Below are 17975 nucleotides of genomic sequence, written 5' to 3' on the forward strand. Positions count from 1 at the left end.
GACAAGACAGCAAGAGACACCCAAGCATGGCGAGTAACGATGACACAGCTGACACAAAGGTCCCCATGCTGCCCTGCTGCAGGTACCTGAACTGGGATGTTATTTTGCAAAAAGAGGAATTAAAAAAATTTGCACCAGAGTGACAGAGGGAAGGGAAATGGGGTGAGTCTCAAATACCAGGAGGTCTGTGTTTTCAGAGAGATTATTATAGAATCACAGAATCATGGAAGGGCTTGGGTTGAAAGGGACCTTAAAGATCATCTAGTTCTGACCCCCTCTGCCATGGGCAGGGAACCTTCTAGTAGACCAGATTGCTCAGAGCCCCATCCAGCCTGGCCTTGAAAACTTCCAGGGATGCAGTAGCCACAACGTCTCTGGGCAACCTGTGACAGTGTCTCACCACCCTCACTGTAAAAAATGGTGTCCTTATATCTATTATGAATCCATCCTTTTTCAGCTTAAAACCATTATCACTTGTCCTGTTGCTACAGACTCTACTAAAAATTATATCTTTGGTAGCTCAGCTTCACACACGTGAAAGGGTAGGTTTGGTTGGGAATATCTACACCCTACAGAACTGTTTGTGGGGGTTTGTACTGCCTCAGTCAGGCATCCCTAATGTTAATCCACCCACAGTATCTCAGTGTACACACATTTGTATTGTTATCAGCTTCCATGCCGTGCACAGGGGGACACTCCACCCACAGCAAACAGGACTTGCTTGTAAAGGAAGGCATCAAAAAACCACACTCCCACGAACAACTTGATTCATCTTGTATACCACAGCATCATGCCGTGCCATTTATTTTGGCACCAGGAAGAGCAGGATGGTGGCAAACAAGATCTAAAGGTCAATCTGCAGGATGTTGGCAGGTCCCTCTGCAGTTTTATCTTCCGGGTATCCAAAGTACAAAGGTTACCGAAGAGGTCTCAGATAAAGCAGTGAGAAGTGGAAAGACACAAGGCGCTGAGAGAGTACTGCACTTCCCCATGAGCAGATGGAGAGGGATAGGAAGGAAACTGACACAAGTGCAGAGACCCCAGACCCACCATTCCTGTTCCTCCCACACACACTCTCCAGCAATGCACTCACCATTGCTCAGCCAGGACTTCTTCAGTCCCTGCCCAGCCAAGACTGATGCAGAGGCTAACAGAGCCTGGCTTTTAGCATCACCACACATCCGGACACAGCTCTCCCCCGACCACCTTTCCCACACTGAGTAGTTTTTATGTGTCAGGTTGCAGAGCCACTTAGAAAAAAATTACTCCCTGAATCCCAAAAGCCCTGAGATCTGCAGATCTCAGTGCCAAAGCAGGAAAGCCTTCACATGCCTCACTGACAAACTAGAGTGTGGGATGCTCAGAGCATTGAGATGATGTGCCAAAGGTTACCCCATCCAGAAGCAGAAGTAGTCCCTCTTGGTCCCAAGTCCCAGTGCAGCCTGGTCACCACATGAGCCATCCTTCCTTTAGAAATGATGTCACCTGGCTCCCTTTCATGCTGCATCCCCTGAGCCAGCCTGACCCTTACGAGTCACACAATTACAGACTTGAGAAGTGGAGAGGACACTGAGCAAATGCAGCTTTCAGAGATGGCTCCATGTGGATCTCCTTCCCTTAAATGCCATGTAGGCATGGGCTTTAGTGAGCTACACCAGAGAGGTGGAGGAGGAGAAAAAAAATAAGCTCCCATGGCTGTTTTAACTTTAACACCCTATGACAGATATACCTCTTTGATTCACCACAGTGTGGCTGACCACCTTCTCCCAAGTCCCGCCACTCTCCATCATATCCCAGTCTTGAGCTCTCCTACAGATCTCCTTTGAACAGTGCTAACGACTCGCAGGGGGAAGAACAACCCTGGTTTGGCAGCATCATGGGCTAAAAATACATCCATGCTCCAAAGCCTGTCCTCTCACCGTGGCCTACTGTGCTCTCAGTTGCTGCAGTGCTTCTAGTTGTGGGGTTTAACATCAACAAGAGGAACTGCTTTGGCTTGAAACTATATGCACCAGGCCCCAAACTTGGAGGTTCAGTCATGTTGGTACAAGTGAGCAACCATGACCCACAGGCATGAGCCATGAGGATGTTCCCCATGTTGTACCACTTTTGAGCCATCAGTCCCCACCCTGAATGACATGCTGGTGGGTATGTGCTGGTGGAAATGGAGGAACCTATTCAAGTAAGCCCTGCTGTGAGAAACCCCAGTATTTTGGAAGGAATGGTCCAAACCCACCCGTTCACCATAGAACTAATGTGAAATCCTGGAGCAAGCTTATGTGGCCATGAGCTCAGCTGCACCATATCTGCCTCCAAGCAATATAATTTGGCAGCTGAATACTGCCCTGCCTGAATCCCAAATCCTGTGTCTCACTGAAAGATAATCTTCTAAAACAGGATTTAGGAATCTTAATTGTGCAGGAGTATTTTGTTGGTTTTGTTTGTTTGTTTTTAATTATCATAAGAGTCAAGTTATTGATGGGAAAAGAAAGAAAATGAAGCTGCAAAGGAAAACTACCTCCACACTCCACTGTGCCGCTCAGATCAAAATCTCCTGACTACTTTTCCATGGGGACACCTCCCACACCCCTTTGAGGCATACTGTCCCAGGATGAGGAACTACCCTTTGGTTTGTGATTGTGTCACACTCAGAGCACAGCAGCACCTCCCTCTAAGAACAGGACTTGACCCCACCACAATCTAAATTAATCCCTGACTATGCAATGATGATGAAGAATGAGGTTATCATGAGTTTAAGCCATTTAAAGAAGTGCCTTCCAGCCCACGCCTATTCTGGTTATTCGTACACTGGGTGTAGCCTTACAAACAGAGAAACCTCTTTATGAGAAAACCACCCTCTAAAAATGTGGACTCATGATCTTCTGTTAACTGGGAGAAGGGACATTAATTCCTATGTAACTCTGTCAGTAGCATTTGCAGCAGATCACAGTCAATATTGAACCATCCATGATCACTCTCCATTAAGGTGGTTTGTTCACCCTTTTCCTTGTTGGAGGGGAATTGGGAGGAATGAATCACCGAGCAGTGGTTTCTTCCCAAAGACCCAGAAATATTAAAGATGTGGGATGCCTTGTTTTGTCTCTCTGTGAACACACAGACCACCCCCCGAGCTGCAGTTTCTTGCCTTGTTGGTCAATACAGCTCCTGCTGGCCCCAGCTATTCAGGCCCTTCACTAGGACACAGACACTGAGGTGCTGGAGTGTGCCCAGAGAAAGGCAACAGAGCTGGCGAATGGTCTGGAGCACAGGCCAGAAGAGGAACAGCTTGAGGGAGCTCAGGGTGTTCAGCCTGGAGAAAAGCAGGCTGCAGGGGACCTTACCACTCTCTACAACTACCTGCAAGGAGGTTGTACCCAGGTGGGGGTTGGTCTCTTCTCCCAAGTAACAAGTGATAGGAAAAGAAGAAATCGCCTCAGAGGATGCACTGGGGGAGGTGTAGATTGACTATTATGAAAATTTTTTCCCCAAAGGGTGCTCAGGGAAGTGGTGGAGTCCCCATCCCTGGAAGAATTCAAAAGACATGTAGATGGGGCACTTGGAGACATGGCTTAGGGGTGGACCTGGCAGTGTTAGGTTAATGGTTGGACTTGATGATCCTAGAGGACTTTTCCAACCTAAATGATTCTATGATTCTATCACCCAAATGGGACAGATGCTTCAGCTCACCCTTGCTGACCTGATTTCCTTTTGTGAGAATCCGAGTAAGCCACCACCAGCCTCAAGGAGTCGTGCTGGCTTCTCCCTGTCCCCCAGGGCCTGGTAACAGTGGCTGAAGCATCAATCTCCTCTGGGGCACCTGAGAATCCAGAGCCAAAAAGAGGGTGAAGGGGTCAACAGATCACACAGCTTGGCCCTGTGCTGTGCAGGTTTGGTCCTGGTGAGCTCAACTACCAAGCGTCTGTGCTGAGTGTCAGGGCAGTGCCAACAACTCAAAGTTCTGTCCTTTCTCAAGGATGCTTTGCACTTCCCTCCGCTTCTTCCAGTGCCCCAGTTCAAGACTGTCTTGTCCATAGGGGTGCTTGGGGCAGAGCAGGGAGCTGAGCCCTGTGTCCCTACAACTGCACACGGCAGCGGGACAGGATGCACGCTGGGGAGAGACGGCCATGAGCATGGGTAGTACAGTTGAGCAGGGCAGCATCATCCCGAGGAATTAATTCCCCCATCACACAGTGTTTGAGCACACACAGGTCTAAATGATTGCATTGGGTTAAGTACCTTCACTTAGGACAGAAATCCCACCTTACCATGCTTCCCTGCTCAGCATATTTCAGTCTGCCTCTTAAACAGGTTTGTAATCTTTGCAGAGCTTTTGGGGCAGTATTTGCACAGTCTCTGTGTTAAATTATATATATCAGAGGAGAAACAATGCCATTCTGCTCACTGCCAAATTGCGTTGGGGGTTTTATTTAAAAAAGGGACAACTTAGAGAATTTTAATGTTCTGTACAAATAATTCAGATGGTGTCAAGTTGTTTGGCAGGAAGAGAAGGACAAGCCCTTGCCCTGGGGTGTTTGCAAAGATAGACGTTCGCTGCATTTATTCATCCACAGTCAACCCGTTGATACTCCTGGACTGGACAGGAGTCCAGGCTGTGCTGAGCAAGGCAAGAAGGAAAGGTGATGGAGAGAGGGGTGGCACCTGTTTCTCTACGGATGTAGGTATCCCTCTGCCCCAACCACATGTGCATTGCAGCGTTACTATAGAGAATAATAGAATCACAGAAAAAAATTGAGTTGGAAAGGACTTTTAAAGATCATCTAGTCCAACCACCCTGAAATGAGCAGGGACATCTTCAACTAGATACATTTAAAGAGATTGGAAATAAAGAAGCAAGAGAGTATGCCCAAAGTTTCAAGGGGTGTATGTTGAAGCTAAGTAATTCAATCCCCCCCAAAAAATTGCAAATCCTAAGGTGGGGACTGGACTTTAGAGCAAGTGATCCATAGCCACAGTGAATTTTCCTCTCCTGGAAAAACAAAACTAGATCATGCTTAGAGGAAGCAAGTCAAATTTAGTTCAATGGGGAGTTAATTCAAGGAAGTGCTGTGAACTCGTTACACAGAAATCAGACAATGCATGGTGAAGTGTTCCTTCTGGCTTCAGATTTGACAGATCAAGGAAATGGCTCCATTTCTGCTCCACAGGCAGGGTCAGTCCGGCTGTCATTCTCCCACCAGCACTTCCTTCTATTTGCTTTTTTCTTTAACCCCTTCTTGCAGCAGCTGGACTTGGCCCTCAGTTTTATAGCATTTCATGTTTTATTTTCCTTCTGCAAGAGGCAGCACCATGCCTGATGGACTCTTTGCAAGGGCATAGGCAAAAGACACTCAGTCAGCAGGACTGAGCTTGCCCTTAACACAGGCAAATCACCCCAAAATCCCATCCTTTCTCAGAGGCCAAAAATTAGAGCTCACAGGTGGTGCAGAAACTCCCAGCTCACACCAAGATTAAAAGCCTTGGCTGATCCAGGGTGTCAGTCGAGCTCTGGGGCTGCTAACATAAGAAGGACATGGACTTGATGGAGCAAGTCCAGACCATAAAGATGATCAGAGGGCTGGAGCACCTTTGCTATGGAGACAGACTGAGAGAGCTGGGGTTGTTCAGCCAGGAGAAGAGAAGGCTCTGGGGAGACCTTAGAGCTCCTTCCAGTGCCTAAAGAAGATCCAAGAGAGATGGAGACGGACTTTGACAAGGGTGTGGAGTGACAGGGCAAGGGGGAATGGCTTTAAACTGAAAGAGATCAGGTTTAGGTTTGATACTAGAAAGAAGCTCTTTCCTGCAAAGGTGGTGACGCACTGGCACAGGTTACTGGGGATGCCTCATCCCCAGGCCAGGTTTGATAGGGCTTTGAGTCTTGAGGAATACATTCAGTGCAGTAGCTTGGGGTGCAGCTGCAGTGCAAGGCACAGGTTGAGCTCTGGGCAGTTGGAGCCCGAGCTGGAGATAAGAGGTGAACAGCTGACTCTGAGCATAACAAAGGGCCCGGGGACCTGTGGCCCAGACAGATGACAGGGCAGGAGCCAAGGACTCAAGACTTTCAACCCTTTAGACTGTGAGGGTATAAAAACACAGGGTTTCCTTTGTTCAGGGTACCTCCTTGGAGGCACCCACCTCAAGGCATTATTCTATTACTGCACCATGATTAAATTATTTTAAGGATCCAGATGTCTGAGATAGTCTCTGCTATGAGAAACCTGCAGTGGAGGCAGTAAGGAAACCTGGTCTGACTGTGTGAGTGTGGTGAACGTAGGGAGTCAAGCGGGGCACCCATTGGCTCATTGGAGCCACCCGCTAAGAAGGGACTTCAGTCCCAGCTCAGGTGTTTCAAGTGTGACTGACAGAGTGGCTGCTGGATAGTCAGACAGGAAAGTTTCCTTAACATTGAGCAACCAGGTCTAGTGGAAGGTGTCTCTGCCCACGGTAGGGAAGTTGGACCAAGGGAATCTCGAAAGCAAACCATTCTGTGATTCCATGATAACTAGCTCTGCCTGTAGAATGCGCCCCTCCAGCACCCCAGAGCCCATTCTGGGAGGATTTGCACCATTCCCTCCCAAGGAGCTCAGAAAGCAGTGGATGGATCCTATGGGCTCCTTTCTGTAACACCCTCTGCTATTGTTCTGCTCTTCCCCATTACCAATACAGTAATTTCTTGACAATGACATGCAGTTGCACTTAGAAGCACACAATGAATCTAATCTACGTTAGATTCTGTTTACTGTAGCTTTTGCTTTTAAGGCCATGCCCTTCTGATGCCAAGGACAGAGCAGACTGGCTGGCAATTTCTTATCAAAGGCTGCAATGAGCCACACTCAATGTTGGGCAACTTATCAACCCCTGTCCTCACTGGGACTAAGGGGAGAGTGTGTTTGCCTGGCACTATGGGGCCATGGCCCTGGGAGGATCCACCAAGTCCTGCTGGAATGCAGCCAGGGGTCAGCAGCACATCTAATGAGAGTAGAGACCCTTTAAAATAAGAAAAATAATAACAATAAATTTCTTGTTTATCTTGAGAGATGGGGGGAGCCTATGAATGGCTTAAAAATGTAAAAACAAGGTCAATTCCGAGATTGCATTAAATGATGACCAAATCCCTTCCTGGCAAGGAGCAACCAGACTGGCAATCAGCTCCAGTTTTACTGAAAACAGCAGATAAATTAACAGGCGAGTGGCTGATAAATTCTTAAGCTGAGAAATGCAAAAGTCTGGAAGGATTCCAACTCATGTGATGGACCACAGACAGATGAAAGACTATTCAGAGGAGATGATCCCTCAGTCAATCCAGCAGCACAGAGGAGCCCCAGCATCAGTGCTAACCCCAAGCATTTTTTGGGCAGGACTAAAACTGAGACAGGCCAAGGCACTGCAAAAAGCTGAGCAAAGACATCCCTGGAGTGCAGAGGTTAGTATTTTAGTCTTTCTGCTGGAAAACCTCCAAATAGGACACCAGAAGGTCTTTGCACCCAATGACCATTGCCAGTTTAATTGCCTCCACGGTGAGCTTCAAGTGAGTTCTCAGAGCAAAGAACTGCAAGAACTTATCCTCTGTCTTCCCCATTTACTATTGCAAACACTTTACTATTGTGTTTTTGCCAGCTTCCCAGCCTGTACTATCCTCTGGGGAAAAGACCTTTTAATGCAGAAACTTGAGGGCAGGGAAGTGCTGGTCCTGCTTTTAGTGAATTAGTTCACTGACTCCTTTCCCCTTCCAGGAAATCCTCATGGGGATTGATTGTATAATCCTCATTCAGCAAGCAAAAAGAGCTAAGTGCTTAATAATGTAAAGAAAAGTAGAGCTAAGAGATACTCTCCCTTCCTGCAGCACCTCCTCCAAACACAACAGCATCTAATTGAGGATACAATGGACATAATGCATCCTGCATGATAGGACAAGGGGGAATGGCTTTAAGCTGAATGAGGACAGATTTAGATTGGATATTAGGAAGAAATTCTTTATTGTGAGGGTGGTGAGGCACTGGAACAGGCTGCACTGAGAAGCTGTGGCTGCCCCATCCCTTGAAGTGTTCAAGGCCAGATTAGATGGGGCTCTGAGCAACCTGGTCTAGTGGAAGATGTCCATGCCCATGGCAGTGTGGGCTGGGACTAGAGGATATTTAAAATCCCTTCCAATCCAAACCATTCTGTGATTCTATGAATTAACAAAGCCCCTACACACAAGTCAGGACAGATACATGCCAGGACAGCAGGGAAATGGCTATTAAAAAGTCCTATTTTCTTGGTTTCTAAAACAAGATTCCTCTTGTCTGTCTATAAAAAAAGCCCCAGGGCTGTGACTGAGAACATCCCTCCCCAGTGTCACAGGAGGGGTGAAAATGCCATGGCCCTACTGCCCTAAGTCCTCCTGCTTCCCATAACCATCCCCAAAATACCTGGCCTGTCTGTCTCCCCCAAAACTCTGCTGACTCTAAGGCTTTCCCCTCCAAATGACATTGCCTTCATCCAGATAATATTACCCTTTAGCAAGAATGTACCTTTATGCTCTTTAATCAGTGACAACTTCCCTTGACAATTAATTCCTGCAGAGATAATCTGGTGCTTGCAAGCAAATATTGGAGACAGATAAAAATACTGAGAAACAGGTATGGAGGGCAAAACGCCTCCCCTGAAGATGGGAGGGTATAGACTTCATCCAAGAGTTTCTCTGGTGGCTTCAATCAGCCAGGTTTGAACTCACAGTGCAGAGATTCAGCTCAGGTTCAACCATCACCACACCTCACCTTGAGCCACCCAGTCACTGTGACAACAGCCTGCCTGGAAACCCTCATGCTTTGTCACAGCTTCTCTTTACAGCACCTTTGGCACAGCTTGATGCTGAGTTCCCACCTGGTCCCCTCCAAGCGTCTTTGGGATCTCATGTCACAACCACTCAGCATCTTAGGGATGACTATAAGGTGCTTCTGCAAGGTCCTGCAGCACACTGCTGTGGACAGGAATACACTCAGCACACAGCAGCCCACCTGCCTTCCAAAACACAGAGGAAAAAAATTTCTCCAGATTCAACCTTGCTCCCTGGGAAGAGCTAAAGGACGACAGCAAGCAGCTCATGTAGTTCAACATCACACTTGTGCCTGAGGTAAGCCTCCCACCAGGCTTCAGTTGCTTCCCACAGGTGTACATTGATGCCCAAATTTGTCCTGGCTGGTGACCAGTCCCAGCAGTAGGTCATAGCTTGATGGGCTGAACCTAAACCAAGTGACCCCCCTTGATGCAGAGAGAAAGCAAGCCCTGGGTAAGGCCCAGGGGTACTAAAGACCCTAACTGAACTCTGTACCAATCTCATGGCAACACTGGAAGCATCCTGTATCCAAGGAGAGAGTTTGGGACAGTGATGATTAGAAGAGATTAACTCTTTTCCCACTGGGTGGATGAGTCTCTTCCACACCTTAGACCATCACTGTTTTTTCCACATGGGATCAGCAGACACAGCAGGTGCTCCAGATCTCCCTTATTTCTACCACCATTGTGCATCTCATCCAGCCCCATCTCCTTGTATCCATGCCACCCCTCTCTATTTACCCACCTTCCAAACACCCAGATCAGCTGACCCAATGTACAGACCAAACCTCCTGCTCCCAGTGGTGCACTGCCAGCATTCCTGTCCCAAAAAGGGAGGGCAAAACTCTGAGCTTGAGGATCAGGTTGAGATTTCCACTGGGAGTGGTACTACTTGCCTGAATACAGATCTCCCTCTCCTTCACATAGCAGCAGGCAGAGCACAAGGGAAAGGAGTTTCAAGCAAGGTGTTGGGATTTGGGCTTAGTCCAAAAAGCTCTGTTTCATTTCTAATGCAATAGCTGAGTGCTGCTGCCAAAAGGAGCCGCTGATGCTGACTTAGTGAGCTCCAAAATCTGTTTTGGCTCAGCAACCAGCAGCCACTCTTGTTTTTAAGTGGATTCACTAAAACAAGGCTCTTCAGGACCCCCTTCCCAGCTCAGGCTGATGCTGTGGCTTCCTTCCCTCCAAAACACCCCACTAATTAGCTTTCTGGCTTCTCTGTGTTGCATCATGAAGATGTCCAGCAAACAACCACCAAAGCCAAAACCTGATTAGAGGGCTCAAACAGCTGCTCCCTCTGCAAAGATCTGGCATCCAGAGCAGGGCTGGAGGCCAGAGAAAGCAGGGAGGGAGGGAGGACACCCTGCTGGAAAGAATAAAGCTGAGCCCATTCCAGGAAAGGCTGCAGTGCCGGATGCAGGAAGAAGTTGAAGCAAAACAGCCTGACCAGGGAAGGGATCAGAGATGTTCCTCAGCCTCCTCTTTTCCCCTCTGCCCAGGAAAACCCCAAACAAAAGGAAGAGCACTGAAGAGATAGGGAGTTTTTTTGGTTGGTTTTTTTTCACCAAAGCAGCCTCAGGCTTTGGGAGTACATGGAGGAGCAGAAAGGATGAGGGAAGGATGGTTGGGAAGAAAGGGATGCATACACAAGGAATGGACTGTTTAGATCCATACTAGTGCCATGTAAGTATATGGAAATGAGATCCTGCCTATGCCAAAGCACATTCCCAGCACCCCAGTGAGTTCACTACAATTACTTTTCACATGGAAGCCTGAAAAATCATAGAATGGTTTGGGTTGGAAAGGACCTTAAAGATCATCTAGTTCCAATGTCCCTGCTGTAGGCAGGGACACCTTCCAGTAGACCAGGTTGCTCAAAGCCCCATCCAGCCTGGCCTTGAACACTTCCAGGGATGGGGCATCCACAACTTCTCTGGGCAAAACTTATCACCTATGTCTCACTTCTTTCCACAGATCACAAGTGACAACTTTTCCAAGAAAGCAAGTGGTTGTTTTTAATAGCTGACAGCTTTTATTTCCACTCTCCACCCACTCTTTTCTCATAGCAAAGCCAGAGACACGATGAGCTTTTATGTTTTAGCAGACAGTTTGTGCTGAAACTCTCCAAAACAAGCTATGGCCATGGCCTTGAGAGATAGAAGTGTGTACACACCATCCTCTCCCTGCAGACAGTCTCTCTGGGACTGGAGACTCCATTTCTGAGTCAGGAAATCCCCAAAACAGTGTGTGCCAAATGCAGGGAGTATCACTGCTTGTTTTTTTCTGAACAAGAATTTATCGTGATTGCCTAAGGGAAGATTTGCTGGTTGTAATAGCAAGCAGATGCTGTAGGGACTTAGTGTAGTTTAATAACTGCATTGTGCCCTTAGCACACAAGCAGAACAGTTGATTTGAACTTCATGGACATTTTGGACCCTACTGAATCCTGCATTAAATTGGAAAAGCTGATGGTGCTTCCCAGCTTTCTTGCAGACAGAAAATTGGTGAGATATCAAGATTCCTGATACCCAGAGGTACTACTTTTGCTTTCCTGCAGAAGATGCTGGGACTTTTTTCTGGGCTCTCTCCCTTAGAGAACCAGTATGAATTCAGGTACAATTGGGTCCAGCAACTAAAAATGTCACTTTGCATTGTCTGGCTGGCAGAAAGCAGTTCTCCTGTGAAATTCAGTTACTTTTGCTGAGATGAAAAGCTGAGAGAAAGAACCTGGAGAAACACTTTAGAGAAAGAGGCTTCTGGAAAACTTCAGCAGTAAACAGAGCAGGTGTGAACTCAATTTCTCTTGTTTTTTTAATGGTGATTTTGTGGTCAAGACAGCTGGGCAGGTCTGATCAAACAATCCTACCAAAGAGCATCATCAGTGAGTCTGCTACTGCTCAGCATGTATGCCTTCTGGTGCCAAAATCGCTGGCAAAGTTCCCTTTGTCTGGCGCAGAGGCAGCAAAACAGGGATCACCTACATGTCTAGTTATGCACACAGGACCTTGCTGGCATGTGGGACCCACTTCCAGCCTCTGTTCCCACTGCCAGCCCACACCAGAAAGAGCCCCTGCTCAACCATCCTCTGCTGACTGCTTTAACTTTAAGGGTCCTTTCCTACCCAAACTGTTCTATGATCCTATGAAACTGCAGAGCTGGGTGGTTGCAAGAAGCTTGAATTCATTCCGTGCTTCAGCAGGGATGGGTTTGGACTAGGTGAGCACGACACCTTACAGGTGAAGAACATAAGGTCCAGAAAGCTTTCTTGGAAAGACCTCATGCTCTACAGAGCAAGGCAGCAAAGGATGATACCTGACTGAAGACCAAGAGCTACAAGTGAGATGAAAGCCAGAAAAGCAGATAAAGAAAAGCTCTGAGATGCTCAGCAGAAGACAAGCAAAGTTTGACCCTCTACAACTGGATCCAACCATCTGTCATTACACATAGGAGTGAATTAATGTATGTGTCCCTGAATGTAAACCAATTCATGTCACAAATACATCCTTACCTTTTAGTCCCAGAGAAAATTATTTAGAAATTCTCAGGCATCACCTGTCTGCTGTGTAAATGGGATGTGGAAGGCATGTTCATGCCCCTCACCGTGAGACCAAAACGTGGTGGGCCCTGACTTCAGAAGGCAGCTGTGCACAGAGCATCTTTCTCCTGCAGCAGACAAGGGGAATAAACTAAAACACACACAGGGCTTTCCACAAACTCCGTGACCAGGCAGAGCTGGTGCGGAAGAGCCAAAGGCAGAGCAGAGGGAAGTGAGATCTCCTTCCACAAGGAGCCCAGTGGGATGCTGGGGGGCTCAGCCCCTCTGGCCACATAGAAAGAGTCAGTTCAGCTCCATCCCTCCCTTCATACAAAGCCTTTCTGTTCACACCCCCCCAAGACTGCCCTGGCTCAGACAGACACAGCTCTGTCTTGCTGAAGGCCAGCTGATTTTCCAGGCTGTCAGCGGGGGCGAAGATGATGACGGCAGCTCAGGCAACCCTACAATGCTGAAATGCCACCAAGCTGCGTGTGGAACAGCATGGGCTGGGCAGAGAGGGCTGCTTCTCCCCACAGGCAAGGAAGGAAACCCAGATGTATTAGATGCTGGGCTACTGCCACTCCCCAACCAGTTATTGTTGCTCCCTGTGATTCCTTGTACTTCATGGCAGTCAGAGCACTGGTCTCATCATCACCCCCAAGGAGAATACCATACCAGGACATACAAATTCCCCACAGTGCCCTTAAGTCCTGATGTGCATCCTTTGGGCAGGCACTGAGAATAGCAGAAAAGAGACTGGCAATGTTAGCCCCAGCCTCCCACAACCTGCCTCCATGATAGATACAGCAGCATGGAGGAGATGCAGAGTGCTTTTTCCAGAGGATGTGGGTTTTGAACATGAGTGGAAGGATGGGTATGACCACCCACTTCCCCAAAGACCCTCAAACCACCTCACCTACCCAAAGCTTATCTTCTTTTGTCTTTCCAAATGGACCACCAAGAGTATTCTAATGGAAGGTATCCCTGCCCATGGCAGGAGGGTTTGAACTAGATGATTTTTAAGATACCTTTCAACGCAAATCATTCTGTGATTCAGAGATAACACTTTGTCTTGCTGGACCCACCAGCCTTCACAGGAGTACCCAATACCAACCTGGCTGCAAACCATCTCTCTGGTTTATGCACGTGGCAACTGAGTCACCGAGAAGCCTCCTTTGTTCTTAGACCTCAGTGTGGGCAGAAAAGCCTGGACCTGAGTTCAGCAGGTCTCTCTGGCACCCCAGAGGCTCACAATATCAGGTCTGGGCAAACAAACCCAGCTGGGGAGAAATGTTGACTGGGGCTTGATGCCTTGGCGAAGGATGCACGGTGCATTTTTAGGAATGCCTGAGAGCAGAGGTGGTAGAAAGCAGCGTTGAGGGGCAAGGGGATGGATGCACTTACTTTTGGTCGCTTCCACTGGATGCCCTGAATCCTTGACTTGTAGAAGAGCGAGTCGTCATTGGCAGGGAAAAGTGGGTCCTCAAAGAGCTGCTTCCGCCGCTGACACTCCTTCTTCAGGGAGGCGTAGCGCTGGTTCTCGTATGGCTTCACCGAGGAAAACATTCTTCCCCACTAGCTCTGGAGGACAGGCAGAGCAGGAATGAGATGGGGAGGGTCTGACCAGGAACACTCTGTCCTTTTCTGAAGCATCTGAGTGGCAGGACCAAGACACTGTGGGTGAAGACAACCACCTCTAAGCCCAAGTGTACCTTGCTGACACCCTGGACATGGGACTACCATTTCTCACAGAATCACAGAATATTCTGAGTTGGAAGGGACCCACATGGATCATCGAGTCCACCTCTTAACAGAATGGCCCATATGGGGATCAAAGCCATGACCTTGATATTTAATCACCACTATGTTCTAACCAACTGAGTTAATGTCCCCCAAGTTGGCCAAATACCACCAACACAGGCATAGTAGTAGATGTTAACTGGTGTCCTTCTTCTTGGTGAATTTATAACTCTTTCAGGAAAAACACAGCTCTCAGAGGCCTAGGAGGAAAAGACACCCCCTGTAAGATGGGTGTGCACAGGTTTATGGGGGCTGAGCCCTACCCGGAGCTCCCCCACCACACAGCCTCGAATCACAGACGTGTGTTTCATAATTTTGTCAGAGACACAAATTTCTCAGTAGACTTTATCAGATCTGATTTTAATTAAAAAAAGGCCTCCTAGCAGAGCACCACGTGTTTCTGGATTAATTATTCTTTCTTGACAAGTGCCTTGCTTCCAGGGCAGAGACACGAATTTAGCAATCCACATGACAGCAGGGAACCACTGCCCAAATGTCCCCCAGAGAGAGAGCAGCACCTCTCCATCGCTGCTCCACCACCTTTGCTCTTTGGGCACTAGGTATCAGCCCTCAGGTCCTCATCTCTCCACCCCGCAGTGCGAGTCACCTTGTCCCCATGGCAGGCACAAGGAAAAGGGGAGTTCTGCATTGTCCCTCTACTCAATTACAGACTTTTTCCAAAGCTCCTTCCCTAAACTTTCTCTGTATTTATAACAGCCATGTAGAATCCTTACCTATCCCCAAAATGGGATGTTCTCTTTCAAATGTTGACCACTAGTGACCTTAGTCTGGAAACATCTAGTACGGTTTCCTAAAGAAATGGGAATTTATGTGCCACATAACCATAGAATTACAGAATTGTTTAGGTTGGAAGAGACCTTTAAGGTACCTAGTCCACTTGTTAACCCAGCCCTGCCAAGTCCACCACTAAACCATGTCCCTAAATGACATAATCCCAACTGTAGTGTCCAACACGGTAAAACTCAGGGTGCCCCATCCAGTGGGTGGATGCATCCAGCAAGCTGATCTCTCATTATTCCTAGTGAGACATATAGAAACCATATGCTTATTGTGGTATTATCACTTGTGGTGGGATAATGAAGTTGTAATAATGGCTAATTGGAAGCAGCTAATTTGTAAAGAGTCAAAATCCCAGGGATTATATAATCACATACAGTTGGGTATCAGTTTAGGATGCCAGCATCCCTAAATTGATCCCTTGTTAATGAATCACTAGGATTAGCTGAAGAAAAGTAGGTATTTGAGAGCTAAACTAATGCTCATTCTGATCACAGCAGTGCTCCAAGAGCATCACCCACCCAGCCAGGCTTCTCTCCTCTGGGAGAGACAAAACCACATCACTTCTGCAAAGCTGAAGAGTAAAACACAGGTTTTAATCGACAGCATTTATCAGCCTGATTACCAGCACAAGTGCTTATCACTCAGAGCTTAAGTGAACCTAAAATGATCCCCTTGTTTGCTGCTCCGCTGGTCTCTGCTACTGAGGATCAGTTGCTAAAGCAGCTTGTGGGGTGCTTCGTGCCAGCCAGCCACCTTTCTCCAAATCACCCGGCACGTCCCAGCCTCAGGCCATGAGATGCAGCCACTGGAAATAACTGTAAAAAGGGGTAATTAAGCCTTTAATTAAAAATAATCTGAACTGCAAGAGAAGCACCACTGCACAGGATGGACTGGGGCAACAAGTAGATGCATCTCCCGGGAGGAGATCATAGACACTGGATGGCAAACAAACTACCTACCCCAAGAACATAGTGAACATTTAGTGATGATCCTCCAAGATTGTCGATTTGAGATTTATAGTTTATAATATCTTAGCTTGCAGGCCAGAGACAGGGAGAGCAGCTCTGTCTCCAGCGCAAGTGCTCTCTTTGGAAACCAAGGCTAAGACCTGGCCTGCATAGGGCCAGTTACACAGGTATTAATTCACACAGGAGCCTCTGAAGGCAGCTCAGTGATGCACTGAGGTGCTGCAGTATAAGGGGCTTATAGTGATGCTCCTGGTATTTTCTCCTTGGCATCAGCACCAGATGCTTTTTAGCATCTCAGATGCTACAAAGAGACCCACATGCATCATCTGCCCTCAGAAAAGCCTTAAAAACAAATGGCCTGATATCAAAACCTGAATAATAAACTAGATTTACTCCTTGTAGAAAAGCTGACAGCCTCATTGAGCAGTCAGGGAATGCACCCAGTAGTCCAATCCACCTTGCTAAGAGGGCCAGGGAAGGAGCTGGCCTTCAGATCTTCAGCAGAGGAAAGGGTGAAGGACAAGGGACATATATGCCCAGGGAGGTCATGGGGACATCTTAGCACTGACCAAGCTACTTTTGAGTGACAATCAGGCAGGACTTTCACAGTGACAGCAATTCACTGCTACAGAGAGACACAGAGAAAGCAGCAGTGCTGGGAAGGGATGGTTGGCAACTGCCTTCTGCAGGAATACAACAGGCTGAGAGAGTAGAAGGATGCTGTTAGCTGACATGCAAGATGAATTGCTTGGATGGGTGCATGAGCTGGGCTGACATATGGGAAAGGATATTTCCACTGGAAGTTGAGCAGAAAGAATCAGTGAGATTTAGGAAGTGAGCCTGGAAAGGAGGGGAGGAGGGAGGTCTGGTCCCTTTGTGAAAGCCATGCTCAAGTTAAGGCAGGAGTTTTGGGTTTGATGTAGGAGATGCTGGATGCTGCTCTGCAGCCCGTACCATGGCCAAGGGCTGACACTTGGCTACTCATTCATAAAATTACTGCTACACCCTGCAGCTTGGAGCTGTGCTTTCCAGTGATCCTTGCAACACTGACTTTCACAAGATACCCTCAGCAGCATCCATCCCTATGAGAACAAGACTGTGGTCATCTCAGCCAAGGAGTTCCAGCTCTTCTGGTGCCCAAATTTGCCCGAATTCTGCCCTGCTATCCCATCCCACAGCAACTGTCGCCTCACCAGCCATCTGTCCTCACTGCAGGGCTGCTCTCACGTGATGGTGTGTAGATGGACTTAAGTTGCAAAGGAAACGCCAAGCAGAAGGCAAAGGGATACTGTTCAGGATAATTTAAAAAAAACCCCACAACAATAAAACCACCTTGCAAAATAATTAAAAGGAAGGTGTGGGGAGAATGTTCTTAGGGCAGTGTTAAAATTCATTACTCTCCCTAATTTGCAGCATTTCACGCTTACTAGAATGTCAGCTCTGCCACATTAAAATGCCCAAGGGCTGACTAATTACTCTTTGCTTTCTTGCCTTCTTGCACCAAGATCAGATGCTCCAGGGGCACAAGAACTGGGCATTTTTACACTTGGTTTGAATTAACAACCCTACACTTGCACATGCACATGTTTGTACGTCAGTACAGAGGGGAATCTGCACTCACCACTCTTAGCAGAGCTGAATTTTTGGAAACAGTGGTCTGATCCAAACCTCAGTCCTGCCATGAGCCATGAAGCAGTTAAAGAGGAAATTATTTTGTTGGAAGACTGAGCCAGACATGACTCAGGGGTGTTTCGGACTTCCCTTTTCACCTCCAGTATCATCCAGGTGTTCCCGCTTCTGCCAGCTGGTAACAACCAGGGCTCTAAGCGCTGCAACAGGGAGAAGGATTGAAAGTGCTTGCATTGGCCAGGACCACATACTTGCTGAAAGGCTCTTCCTTCCTCTGCCACAAAACTCTTCCTCTCCTTCCCTTCCAGCTCAGAGGCTCCTTTACCACTGGTAGCTGGCATGGGCTCACCACACTTGTGTTACTGCAAGGCTGCACCCCAGCCAGGAGCAAATGGCTCCTTGCTTGTAGATCCTACAGCTGTCTGCCT

The 17975-nt window shown here is 47.7% G+C and overlaps 1 protein-coding gene across 2 annotated transcripts in view; it reads right to left on the reverse strand.

The window, feature by feature from the left end:
- CAPN5 (calpain 5) overlaps positions 1 to 17975 on the reverse strand; it is a 57822-nt gene that overhangs the window by 26970 nt on the left and 12877 nt on the right. Inside the window, exon 2 of one of the 2 annotated variants that reach the window (XM_017830188.1) lies at positions 13754 to 13930. In XM_017830188.1, the coding sequence (XP_017685677.1) occupies positions 13754 to 13915 (162 nt within the window). In that variant the 5' untranslated portion in view covers positions 13916 to 13930. Of the gene's footprint in view, positions 1 to 13753; positions 13945 to 17975 lie in introns of those variants that run through there. The other variant, XM_017830189.1, reaches the window with a different exon arrangement.

The sequence above is a fragment of the Lepidothrix coronata genome, unplaced genomic scaffold (assembly GCF_001604755.1).
Source record: "Lepidothrix coronata isolate B3197 unplaced genomic scaffold, Lepidothrix_coronata-1.0 Scaffold174, whole genome shotgun sequence".
In the NCBI taxonomy this organism is placed as follows: Eukaryota; Metazoa; Chordata; class Aves; order Passeriformes; family Pipridae; genus Lepidothrix; species Lepidothrix coronata.